Below are 13,482 nucleotides of genomic sequence, written 5' to 3'. Positions count from 1 at the left end.
TTAGTTTTCACTACTTTTTCATGTTTTAGTTTTCAGCTGAATACTATTATTAACAGCCTGTGTTATCAATGGGTAGTTCATCCTTCTCATCAAGTTCTTTTTTGATCAGAATAGTTTTTACTGAGCATTATGAAATATCTGCTTAAACGTCTGCCACTGCTCACCCACTGATCTTCCCCTTGGTTTTATTTTCCCAGCTCAATCTAGACCACATTTTCTTCGTATCAATGTAATTGCTCTTATTTAATTGGAGGATACTGGTTTGATATGGCGTTGCTGACCCTTAAACTGAACTTGAAATTCTAGTAAGTTGTGATTGCTATCCAGACTATGAGGTCTCTTATTAATCCAACCTCATTACGCATTACTAGATCTAAAATAGCCTGTTCCCAGGTAGGTTCTGCAACATACAGCTCTAAGGATGAATCCCTGATGTGCTCAAGAAATTCATCTTTCTTGTTACCCTTGCCCATCTGATTTGTCATTACCTGGAAATAAGAGTCACCCATGATAGTGGTGGAGTGCTTCTTATATGCTTCCTTTTTTAAAATCATGTTTTTTGGGGACCTGTAGACAGTTTCCACCCATGATTTCTTCTCTTGACTCTTCCTTATTTCCACTCAAACTGATGGGTGAAATCATGACCTACTGTACCTACTGCACTGCTCATCACCACACTGATACCTTTAATGACATCGCTGTGTGGTCTGTGCCCCTATTCACAATGGGTGTAAGAACCTATTGGACAATGGCACTAATTGAGGCTCCTCGAAAGCTATGTTCTAGATTTCATATCTGTCTCACTCTGTCACGTCTTTCTGTCCTTGACAACAAACCAAATTTGGTATAATTAGTGAAGAGGTCTTACTGTCTCCTAAAACAGTGTCAAAGTAAGTTCCCCCTGTGCCTGATGTGTCACCGTGTCTACAGTTTGGCTTCCAATTCATCAACTCTGAGCTGAAGCTTCCTGAACAGCCAACACTTTCTGCAGATATGGTCTCCATGCACAGCATTCACTAGTCCCCACATGTTACAGCTACAATAAATCACCTGACTTGCCACCTCTATTCTATTAAAGTAATTGAATTGGATGTTAGAAATGAATTTCCTAACTGACTCTTCAGCTGTAATATCTCCTGATTTAAACCACTTGACCAATCAAAAGGAAGGAACACCATCCAAATGCCTATCTATTTTCCTGTGATATCACACTTCAGCTTTGACTGGTTGGGACAGGTTGAAGAGGTTCTCTCCTACTGGTTCTTATCTCCTGCTGCCTTTCTAACAAGATCCACTTTCCCAATCTGCTTCACAGTGATGATGACCTGTTGTGTATTCCTTTGTCTGCTTCATAGTTGTACTGACATGCGCATTCTTTCTAGCCCCAAAATAATCTACAAGTTGTTTCTGAATTTCAGAAATTTAGAAACTGAATTACAGTACACTTAAAACTTAATGAGGAACAGTTGGGTTTACAAGAAGGATGCAAATGTTACTGCAGGTTTTGAAAATTAATGCAAATTTCTTTGCTCTCCAGGGAGAGTTCGGATTCTTATTGCTACTGATCTTGCATCTCGTGGACTGGATGTGCATGATATCACACATGTGTTCAACTTCGACTTTCCCCGCAACATAGAAGAGTATGTACACAGAATCGGGCGGACTGGCAGAGCAGGGTATGCACTGATCCCATGTCTTTCATCTGTGACTGTCAGTCTAAATCTCTGCTGACTCCCTGCTGTATATGTATTTACTTCACTTGCTAACCGTCTGTACTGTGTGTGCTGTGTTGTTGGAGATGCTGCATGCTCAGATGAATGTAGAAGATCCTTGGGTACGATTTTGAAAAAAAGTGAGTTATCACTGATACCTTGGCTTTTTTTTTAAATACCTCCATCAAAATCACAATTAACAGAATATTTGTTTGTTGTTGTTTTAGGTCGAATTGGTTTCCGGGCTTCCTATGCACCAACAGTGACATTTTAAAAATACTTGTTGGATGTAAAGAACTTTTGGAATGTTCTATCAGCATGAACAATGCTTTATAAATTCAAGTCTTCATCACTTTTTCATGCTTTTCACACTTGTGACAGAGGTGGCATCTCTCTCATTATCCCCTTTCTGTTCTGTAAATGTTAGCCGTATAGTTGCAGAAGCATTCATCTGCCTGTCTCACTGTTGCCCTTTTGCAGTTGTATGCCATGAAAGGACACCTTTCACCTGCTCTGTTTCAAGGGATAAATACTGGCCAGAGAGTAAAACCCCCGCACTTCCTAAAAATTGATAAGGTAGAAAACCCTTCTCCAATTGCAATGTGGTAAACCTGTACATAGCTTTAATAACATTCACTGAGTATGCATTTAACTGTCTGTCACAAAAGACAACACATCTTCCTTGGTGCTAATTGCCAGCATCATTCATTTTTTAAAGTATTATTATTGATCCTTATCACAATGATGGAGTATTTTCAAGTTGACTAATTCTCCAAATGTGAAAATGTCAGAAAATCCATGGAGAATTCTAAAATTATCTCATTGATTTATCACTTTTTACTTTGGTTGCTGTCGGAGGCCAGTGAAGGCTCAATTATGTCAGGAGTGATGTACCAGTAACGGTGTCTGACGGATGCCCTCCTGCATGTTCCTGACGTGCACCAAAGGGACCCTGTTACTGAATTTGCAACTGCCTTGGACTCTATTTGCACATCACTGCTCTTAATTCCCTCCATGCATTCTAATTTATCACTTTGATAAGATTTGTAAATATAGGCAGTTTTGAAATTGCTCGTCTTCAAATCATTGTAATAATAAGAAGGGTAACACTGACTTGTGTTGGCATTTGCTGACCAGCATCTCCCAATCTTTCCCATGATATTTTTCCATTAGCTCATTCTCTTTCATTCTGCCATCCTTCTTTCAGTTAGTGGTGGTGTGTCAGACATACAATGGCAGTAACAATGGGTGCTTCTGAAGCCAATGTCTTTCATTTCCCTTCACCCCCCCCCATTCCCCTCCCCAAGTACCTGTTCGTTTTAGGTTTAGATTTTTTAGATTACTTATGGTGTGGAAACAGGACCTTCGGCCCAACAAGTCCACACCGACCCTCCGAAGAGCAACCCACCCAGACCCATTCCCCTATATTTACCCCTTCACCTAACACTACGGGCAATTTAGCATGGCCAGTTCACCTAACCTGCACATCTTTGGACTGTGGGAGGAAACCGGAGCACCCGGAGGAAACCCACGCAGACACTGGGAGAATGTGCAAAGTCCACACACATAGTTGCCCAAGGTGGGAATTAAACCTGGGTGTCTGGCGCTGTGAGGCAACAGTGCTAACCACTGTGCCACTTTTTTTTCCTTTTTTTTATGATTTCATCCACCCCTTGTGTGTGAGATTGAAGAAGTTCAACCTCAAGTCTTCCTGACTGTTTCTCATTGTGTTGTGCTGAGTGGGATTTTTTTCTCTTCCTCTCGTTCACCGTCACCATTTTCTGGCAGAACTGTTGTTTCGAAACAGCTTCTCTCAAACAATTAGTCATAGGGTTGGCAGAAATGGAGTAGTTTCTCTCGACTAAGTGATTGTAAGAGTCCAAAAGATTATTGAAATAATTACTGATTAGTGTACATGGTCACTTTTTTTTGCTGAAGCTGCTAGCTAATGCAATAGAAAAATATAACTACAACAGGAAGTATGTGGATCTGATAAGAAAAATTTATGGGTTTTTATATATCCTGTCAGGTTGGTAGTTTTGTGGCCTTATTGATTTCTTTAATGTGCTTTGCATTTGCAATATGATGAATTTTCCAGTTTTTACAAAAAAAATTGCGAATGATTTTTGTGAAACAGGGTTATTAGTTTTAACACGTCAGAATTGGAAAAAGTGTTTGTGGAAATCAAGGGTGTGTTTTATTCAAGTGGGTGATCCAGATTGTGAGATAGTTATCTCTTCGGATGTTATGTTACCAGAAGTCTTTGAAGTTTTCTTTGTTCCCTTTTGCATGTCATAGTTATTGATTTGTGTACACCATTCTCTGCTTGATAACTTAGAACACGTTGGTGTTTTGCAAAACAGTTAAGCATTCAAAAGCTCAGATGGCTCAATAAATCCTAAACACACACTTCGAAATAAATAAACATAATTTGAATTTGGTATGTTCCAGTCTGTGGTGTTCATGTAATCCAATAGAGTTTCTTTTGTTTAAAAACAAGCTTCAGGCTAGGAACCTATTTTTGCTAACCTTAAATTTGAATTGAGGATTGTGCTGAAGTGTTAGACTCTAATGCAAGCTGCACCACACAAGATTTTATCGTGGACGAAAATGTATAAAAGTGATCGTACAGCAAAGTTAAAAATCGCTCACCAGGTTATATAGTCCAACAGGTTTAATTGGAAGCACACTAGCTTTCGGAGCGTCGCTCCTTCATCAGGTGATAGTGGAGGAGTTGTATGATTTTTAACTTTGTACACCCTGCTCTAACACCGGCATCTCCAAATCATCATAGAGCAAGGTTAGGATATCTTTAACTCCATAGAATAAAACTTCAAGTGAATTTGACCATGATACTAAATGTCGATTCTCCTGCTCCTTGGATGCTGCCTGACCTCCTGTGCTGTTCCAGCAACATGTTTTCAACTCATGAAATCATCCCCACTTGATAGTATTTTTTTTAAAAGTGTGAAATTCAACAATATTCCATTGATGTGGTTTCACCACACCATATATTCCTTGAACTTTCTGTTCTTTGTCTCCACTTTGGTTGCATCACAAATGATGGCGCATTCTTCTTTTTAAAAAGAAGTCTTCCTGTTTACCTGTACATAAACATGAAGCACTATTGTTCTCTTTTTGAAGACAGACAATAAACAAATGCCATATAGTGTAGCCAAGGAGAACAAGTTTTTGGTGTCCCATCTTATGCAGCCACAAGAACCCAACCAAGTTGTGGGTGACTTTTGGATGCAAAAGGAGGTTAAAATGGGACTATTTTTCCATTGTTTTGAGGGCACGTTGATTTTTTTTTTAAACATCTTGTGCCATTTATATCTGTTCTAAGATTTTATTTTTCAGCAGCATATTTCACAGTGGATATTGACTGTTTTGTTCAATTCCATTTTGTCGGATGACTTACATTGAGTTGAGTGGTTGGTTGCGAAGTGATTTTGAAATCCAGGTTTCAATGAAGTGAGTCTTCATGTTCATGAGTTTATACTACTGCCTGGGAATGGAACTGTTTTCAGTCTAGGTAGCATCAGTGCCAACTGTTATGTGATCAGACTAAATAGATATAGTAAAATGGCTTTTTAAGGTCAGATTATGAGCTTCTCTATATGTTTCAGAACTAAATTGAGATTTCCATATTTAAAATATTTTCGTGTAATTTCCATTTGTTTATATTGAATGTTGTAAAGTTTATTTGTGAAGCGCCTGGGGATTTTTCTTTTTTTTTCCGAATCAGACATTAGTACACATCTATGAACAAGTAGGACTTGAACCCAGGCCTCCTGGCTATATAAATACAAAGTAATGCAGGTTTGCTACTACTATTTGTGTTGAATAACCACAAATATTATGCTACTAAAAACAGAAATAACCTCTAAACAGCGATCTGTTTAAATTATAAACAAAAGTATGCTTCAGAAGAAAGCGAGCGCTGCAGATGCTGGAGATCAGACTCGAGACTATAGTGCTGGAAAAGCACAGCAGGTCAGACAGCATCCAAGGAGCAGGAGAATCAACATTTTGGGCATAAACCCTTCATCAGGAATGAGGCTTGTGGGTCAGGGTTGAGAGGTAAATGGGAGGGGGTGGGGTTTGGGGGAAAGTAGCTAAGAAATTGATAGGTGGTTGAAGGTGAGGGAGAAGGTGATAAGTCGGGGGGGGGGGGAGTGATGGACTGGTCTGGAGAGTACTGTTGAGTTGGAAGCTTCAGACTGGGATAATACAGGAGGAGGAGAAATGGGGAGACTGTTGAGGTCCGCATTTGTCCCGTGTGGTTGCAGGGTCCGGAGGCGGAATATCAGGCATTCCTCCTCCAAGCGTTGGGTGGTAGGGGTTTGGCCGTGGAGGAGGCCCGGGACCTGCATGTCCATGACGGAGTGGGAGGGGGAATTGAAGAGTTCAGTCGCGGGACTGTGGGGTTGATGGGTGCGGGTGTCCCGGAGGTGTTCTCTGGGACGATCTGCGGGAGGGTGTTCTGTCTCGCTGATGTGGAGGAGACCACACCAGGTGCGGTGGGGATGCAGTGGACAGCATTGGTGGAGGTACAGGTAAATTTCTGGCTGGTGTGGGGGGGGGGGGGTCCCTTGGGGTCTTGGATGAGGGTGGGGGGGTGGTGTGCACGCAGGTTTTGTGCTTCCTGTGGTGGCAGGGAGGGGTGCTGGAGGTGGGGTGTGGACTGGTGGGGGGTGCAGACCTGACGAGGGAGTCGTGGAGGGAATGGTCTTTTTGGAGGGAAGTGTGTCTGTGATGGTGGGGTCCGTTTGGGGGTGATGGGAGTGGCAGAGGATGATGAGTAGTGTGTGGAGGTTTGTGAGGTGGAAGGTGAGGACCAGGGGTTTTGGTTCTTGTTGTGTTGGGAGGGATGGGGTTCAAGGGCGGTGGTGCATGGGGTGGAGGAGGGCGCTGGAGGTGTGTGTGTGTGTGTGTGTGGGGGGGGGGGGGGGGGGGGGAGGTAGAGGTTGCAATCGTGGAAGAGGGAGGCCGCCTGGGACTTTTTGAGGTGGAGTTGTTCGTCCTGGGAGCGGATACGAAGGAGTTGGGAATGGGGGGTGGTGTTTTTACAGGAGGTGGGCTAGGAGAAGGTGCAGTCTAGGTAGCTGTGGGAGTCGGTGAGCTTGTGGTGTATGACTCTGGTTAGTCGGTTGCCAGACACAGTGAGGGGGAGGTTTCCGAGATGGTCTGGGTGGGTTTGAGATCTGGGTGGAGGGTGTTGGTCAGATTGATGGGCTGTTCAGCCTCCTCGTGGAAGCACGAGGCGATGCTGATACAGAGCAAATTGTCTGTGAACCCCCCGCACTGCCCGATTCTACCTCCTTCCTAAGATGCACAAATCCGACTGCCACGGTTGACCCATTATCTCAGCCTGCATTTGTCCTACCAAACTCATCTCTTCCTACTTTGACACCGTCCTGTCCCCCTTAGCCCCACCTACCTTTGTGACACCACCCATGCCCTTCACCGCCTCCAAGATTTCTGTCTCTCCTGACCCCCCAATGCCTCATCTTCACCATGGGCATCCAGTCCCTGGACATAGCGATCCGCCACGACGAAGGTCTCCAAGTCCTCCGTTTCTTCCTGTGACGCCGTCCCAACCAGTAACTTTCACCGACACCATCATCTACTGGCTGAACTGGTCCTCACCATCAACAGCTTCTCCTTCCAGTTCTCCCACTTCCTCCAAACCAAAGGTGTAGCCCTGGGCACCCACATGTGACCCAACTATGCCTGCCTGTTTGTTGGATTTGTGGAACAGTCCACCTTGCGCAGTTACACTGGCACCCCCCCCCCCCACCCCATTCCTCCGCTACATCGATGACTTGTGTCGGGCGCCGCCTTGTGCTTCCACGAGGAGGTTGAGCAGTTTATCGGCTTTACCAGTACCTTCCACCCTGACCTCTGGTTCGTCTGGATCGTCTCAGGGGGCCTCCCTCCCCTTCCTGGACCTCGCTGTCACTGACTGACCGCAGTTATATACTACGGGCACAACTCCTTCCATCCTGCCTCCTGTGGAGACGCCATCCTTGTTCCCAGCTCCTTCGCCTCGGCCACATAGAACTTTGATTCAGAGTCAAGACAGAATCAGCTCCATTCACAGTTTTGTACAACAAAGTTTAAACAACTCAGCAACGTTTCCATCTCGGGTACAGCTGTAACCTATCCTTATGTTAGTAGAACAATTGCTTTATGCCACACGTGGTCCAGAGGGTTGTCAGTGTGGAAAACCCCATCCCCATTCCATATTGTCCCCTTTTGAGTGGGAGACTGAGTAGCTGGCTTTCTCCTGTTTCATTGATTATGCCAGTAGCAGGCAAGTTGTAACTTGTTTGTAAGTTTGCTTCTTTGTCAGTTTAATGCAGTTCACCAGGACATTGAGGATTTATCGTTAATATATTGTGTTCTGTTACAGTCGTGTGGGATCCGCAATAACCCTCATCACGAGGAATGACTGGAGATTTGCTGCAGAATTGATTGCCATTCTTGAACGAGCATATCAGGTATGTTTCTGCAGTTCTTGTTGTACCTCGTATTAGTATTTCACTTGTTAGCTCTAGTCTAACATCTCAGCCCAAGGAAAAGTGTAGATACTGCAATTGGATGAAAGCTAACTGAGAAATGGGGCTTAAATGATTCATAACTTAAAGACTGGGAACATTTCTGTTGTGGGCCTCCTGACTTGAGCTTGAGAACGTCTCCTGTATCCAAGCCTTTGTGAAATGAACTTGCGGAAAAACCTTCCAATGTAATTCCTTGGTTTCCCTGGAGCGTTGGAGGCTGAGGGGTGACCTTTTAGAGGTTTACAAAATTATAAGGGGCATGGATAGGATAAATATACAAAGTCTTTTCCCTGGGGTCGGGGAGTCCAGAACTAGAGGGCATAGGTTTAGGGTGAGAGGGGAAAGATCTAAGAGACCTAAGGAGCAACTTTTTCACGCAGAGGGTGGTACGTGTATGGAATGAGCTGCCAGAGGATGTAGTGGAGGCTGGTACAATTGCAACATTAAGAGGTATTTGGATGGGTATATGAATAGGAAGGGTTTGGAGGGATATGGGCCAGGTGCTGGCAGGTGGGTTGGGATATCTGGTCGGTGTGGACGAGTTGGACTGAAGGGTCTGTTTCCATGCTGTACATCTCTATGACTCTATAAGTGCAAACATGCCTCAAATTAATGGCGCGGTGCCAATATAAAATATCCTAGCGGTGTTCAAACAAGATGACCTGAACTGAACGGATCCAGTGTATTGGGATATTCTTGGACTTCGGCACAGAGCTTTTGGGGCTTCTTCAGAGAGGGCTGAAGAGTGATATCTTTAAAGTTACGGAAAGAATTGATGGCTCAGTGGTTAGCACTGCTGCCTCAGTGCCTGGGACTTGGGTTCAATTCCTGCCTTGAGCAACTGTCTGTGTGGAATTTGCACATTCTCCCATGTCTGCATGGGTTTCGTTTGGGTGCTCCAGTTTCCCCCCACAGTCCAAAAGATGTGCAGGTTAGGTAAATTAGCCATGGTAAATTGCCCGTAGTGTCAAGTATAGGGGAATGGGTCTGGGTGGGTTGCTCTTCCGAGGTCCGGAGTGGACTTGTTGGGCCGAAACGCCTGTTTCCACACTGTAGGGAATCTAATCTAATCAGTTATATTTTGATTCCCAGTTTAGAAATTTAAAAGTTATGTGTGTAAGGCAGTTATTAATAGATAAAACAAGATATTCAAAACAAAGGTCTTCACCCAGAGAGTGGTAAGAATGTGGAACTCGTTTCAGGGAGTGGTTGAGTGAATGGCATAGATTTGAGGGAAAGTTGGTCATATGTCTATGAGGAAGGAAGACACAAAAGGATATATTGATAGGGTTAAATGAAGCAAAACAAGAGGAAGCTTGAGTGTGGAGCATGAACTAGTTGAACAGAATGTTTCTGTTGTGTAATTTCTGTTATTTAATTTCCATCTATCCTCTGTATAGACAAGGTGTGAGGCTGTTTTGTAGGTTCAGCTGTATAGCTGAATTCAATTGCAGTAAATGTGGGCTTTTCATGTGCAGCCTGTTCCTGAAGAACTTCTGACAATGGCAAAAAGATTTGAGCAAAACAAAATAAAGAAGGAATATGAGCGGGAGGTTGCAGCCTCCCATGGTGAAGGCCGTAGCAGTCGCGGGCAAGGCAGAAGAGGCTGGAATAAAGTAAGATCCAAAAACATTCTCTCAATTTAATCTTTACTGCATGAAATTGTGTCTGTGGTGGGTAATAAACCTGGATATTCTTGAACATGCACTTCATGCTCTTCCTTGATTTTGATCAGCAACTAAATTACTTCTGTAAAATTGGTGGTAGATCCAATAGTGATGCTTACATTTGGGAAGGAAAGCAACATGATAATCTGAAGGATATGAAACCGGTATTTAAAGATCAAGTCATCTCTGCAGAGCAAACACACTCAGCAGTGGAATTGGCAACGTTAAGAAATGAGGACAGATGAAAACTGAGCAGTGTTGGTAAAATTTTGATGCTAATGACAGAACCGAAGGAAACATCGTGTTTCCTGTCCAGGTTTAATATTACAAGCCATACTTGCGTTCTCTCAGCCCTAGGAGGTCATATTAAAGTTTTTGAAGCCATAGCTTGTTGCGTTTCAATCCCAGAGTCAGGTTATTCACACAGGCCATTGATGGGCAATCACAAGCAGAGCTGAATCGTTACATTTGTAATTGCGATTCTCATTTGTACCCCTTAATCTGCTCAGGAAACTGTGAATCAACATTGTCCTCCCAGAAAGCTTTCAGTGTACATTCAATAGGGAAAAGCACATCCCTCATTGCAGCCTCATTCCCTCTCCCCAGTTCAAAATGGGTTTATAAAATACCTTTTTATAAATGTTTCTGGCAGTACGTTGCCGCAGGCTGAATGATCAGACCAACCTTCAGCCAGTGGTTCTGCGAAGTTTTCAGCCTCAGCCTGTTGGAGCGCTGGTAGGTGGTCACCAGGTTGCATTGGGCAAGGTTTAGACTGAGCTCAAACAGTGAAAGAAATGTTAAAGGTAAACATCAATGTGGATGGTTTTCATTTAAATAAACAATATGTTAATGAAAACCATGAGATTAAATTAAGAGTGTTAGTTTGTAATCATACAGCCAACCAACTGGCTAATTTACACATTTATATCTTTGCAGAGAAACTGAAACAACAATATCTGCTTCTTGTTGTCTTGTAGCAGTGAAATCAAACCTGATTTATACAGCGCAGCAAAGTTAAATTACTGCACAGCTCAATTCCAAGACACGTGAGCACTGCACTTTACTGCATCCTTTGCTTTTGGAAAATTTAAAAAATGTTTTGTGAACAATTGCTTTTTTTTCTTTATATAAACAGAATGTTATTTTCAGCTGATGGGGGCCTAGTATGGAAGGAATGAATGAGGTTCCATATGGTTGCTGGGATAGCAGCAGTGTGCGATGTTCCTAGATGTTGATGTCTAACATTCTGTGTATTCCACTGTATTTTATTGGAAGATGAATAAATACAGCTAGTTCCAGTTTTAAATGTCCCTATTGTTATATGTGCCTTGCCTGAAGCTCCTGACCAGCCTTGTATGAAGGATTTGGTGTTCATTGTTCCCTTGGTATACACCATGGCAATTAATTTTAAACGAGCAATTTTTTAAACATGACATTATGGAGTAAAGTTTGGAGGGAAGTATGCTAGTGTTCACTGTGGTAAAAACAAGGATGCAGATGCTGGAAACCAGAGTCTAGATTAGAGTAGTGCTGGAAAAGCACAGCAGGTCAGGCAGCATCCGAGGAGCAGGAAAATCGACGTTTCAGGCAAAAGCCTTTCATCAGGAATAGAGGCAGGGTGCCTGCAGAGTGGAAAGATAAATGAGGGTGGGGGTGGGTAGAAAGTAGCATAGAGTACAATAGGTGAATGGGGGCGAGGATGGAGGTGATAGGTCAGAGAGGAGGGTGGAGTGGATAGGTGGAAAGGAAGATAGGCAGGTAGGGGGCAGGTCATGAGGGCGGTGCTGAGCTGAAAGGTTGGAGTTGGGGTGAGGTGGGGGAAGGGGAAATGAGGAAACTGGTGAAATCCACATTGATGCCATGGGTTGAAGTGTTCTGAGGCAGAAGATGAGGCGTTCTTCCTCCCAGGCGTGGGGTGGTGAGGGAGCAATGGTGGAGGAGGCCCAGGACCTGCATGTCCTCGGTAGAGTGGGAGGGGGAGTTGAAATGTTGGGCTACAGGGTGGTGGGGTTGATTGGTGCGGGTGTCCCAGAGATGTTCCCTAAAGTGCTCTGCTAGGAGGCGTCGAGTCTCCCCAATGTAGAGGAGACCGCATCGGGAGCAACGGATACAATAAATGACATTGGTGGATGTGCAGATGAAACCTTGATGGATATGGAAGGCTCCTTTGGGGCCTTGGATGGAGGTGAGGGAGGAGGTGTGGGCACAGGTTTTGCAATTCCTGCGGTGGCAGGGGAGGGTGCCAGGAAGGGAGTGTGGGTTGTTGGGGGACATGGACCTGACCAGGTAGTCACGGAGGGAACGGTCTTTGCAGAATACGGAAATGGGTGGGGAGAGAAATATATCCCTGGTGGTGGGGTCTGGGCAGGGTGGTCAGGCTTGTGGATCTTGGGAAGGAGGTAGAATCGGGCGGTGCAGGGTTCCCAGACTGAGGTTGGAAGCTGTTAGTGGGAGATCTCCTAAGGTGATGAGGTTCTGTATGGTCTGGGAGATGATGGTTTGATGATGGGGGGGGGGGTCCACTGACACACTCATTCGTTTGGCTGAACTGGTCCTCACCCTTAACAATTTCTCCTTCGAATCCTCCCACTTCCTCCAGGCCAAGAGGGTAGCCATGGGCACCCGTATGGGCCCCAGCTACGCCTGACTCTTTGTTGGCTACGTAGAACAGTCCATCCTCCGTAATTACACCGGCACCACTCCCTACCTCTACCTCCGCTACATTGATGACTGCATTGGTGCCACCTCGTGCTCCCATGAGGAGGTTGAGCAATTCATCAACTTCAACACATTCCACTCCGACCTTAATTCACCTGGACCATCTCTGACACCTCCTTCCCCTTCCTGGACCTCTCCATCTCCACTAATGACGACCAACTTGACACTGACATTTTTTACGAGCCCACCAACTCCCACAGCTACCTGGATTACACCTCTTTCCACCCTACCTCCTGCAAAAATGCCTTCCCGTATTCCCAATTTCTCCGCCTCCGCCACTTCTGCTCCCAGGAGGATCAGTTCCACCACAGAACACACCAGATGGCCACCTCCTTTTAGAGACCGCAATTTCCCTTCCCACATGGTTAAAGATGCCCTCCAATGCATCTCATCCACATCCCGCCCCTCCAATCGTAAAAAGGACAGAACCCCCCTGGATCTCACCTTCCACCTACCAACCTTCGCGTAAACCACATCATCCGCCGACATTTCTGCCACCTCCAAACAGACCCCACCACCAGGGATATATTTCCCTCCCCACCCATATCCACTTTCTGCAAAGACCGTTCCCTCAGTGACTACCTGGTCAGGTCCACGTCCCCCAACAACCCACCCTCCCTTCCTGGCACCCTCCCCTGCCACTGCAGGAGTTGCAAAACCTGCACTCACACCTCCTCCCTCACCTCCATCCAAGGCCCCAGAGGAGCCTTCTACATCCATCAAAGTTTCACCTGCACATCCACCAATATCATTTATTGTATCCGTTGTTCCCAGTGCTGTCTCCTCTACATTGGGGAGACTCGACGCCTCCTAGCAGAG

The 13,482-nt window shown here is 44.8% G+C and overlaps 1 protein-coding gene across 2 annotated transcripts in view; it reads left to right on the top strand.

Annotated features, from left to right (window-relative positions):
• ddx43 (DEAD (Asp-Glu-Ala-Asp) box polypeptide 43) overlaps nucleotides 1-11,251 on the top strand; it is a 72,812-nt gene extending 61,561 nt beyond the window's left edge. The window contains exons 14-17 of one of the 2 annotated variants that reach the window (XM_072560139.1): nucleotides 1,538-1,676; nucleotides 8,131-8,218; nucleotides 9,757-9,894; nucleotides 10,882-11,251. In XM_072560139.1, the coding sequence (XP_072416240.1) occupies nucleotides 1,538-1,676; nucleotides 8,131-8,218; nucleotides 9,757-9,894; nucleotides 10,882-10,890 (374 nt within the window). In that variant the 3' untranslated portion in view covers nucleotides 10,891-11,251. Of the gene's footprint in view, nucleotides 1-1,537; nucleotides 1,677-8,130; nucleotides 8,219-9,756; nucleotides 9,895-10,881 lie in introns of those variants that run through there. The other variant, XR_011954963.1, reaches the window with a different exon arrangement.
• Nucleotides 11,252-13,482: the final 2,231 nt, after the last annotated feature.

Source organism: Chiloscyllium punctatum, chromosome 3, assembly GCF_047496795.1.
Source record: "Chiloscyllium punctatum isolate Juve2018m chromosome 3, sChiPun1.3, whole genome shotgun sequence".
In the NCBI taxonomy this organism is placed as follows: domain Eukaryota; kingdom Metazoa; phylum Chordata; class Chondrichthyes; order Orectolobiformes; family Hemiscylliidae; genus Chiloscyllium; species Chiloscyllium punctatum.
The sequence above is the reverse complement of the archived record's forward strand: the minus strand, read 5'-3'. Positions and strand labels throughout refer to the sequence as shown.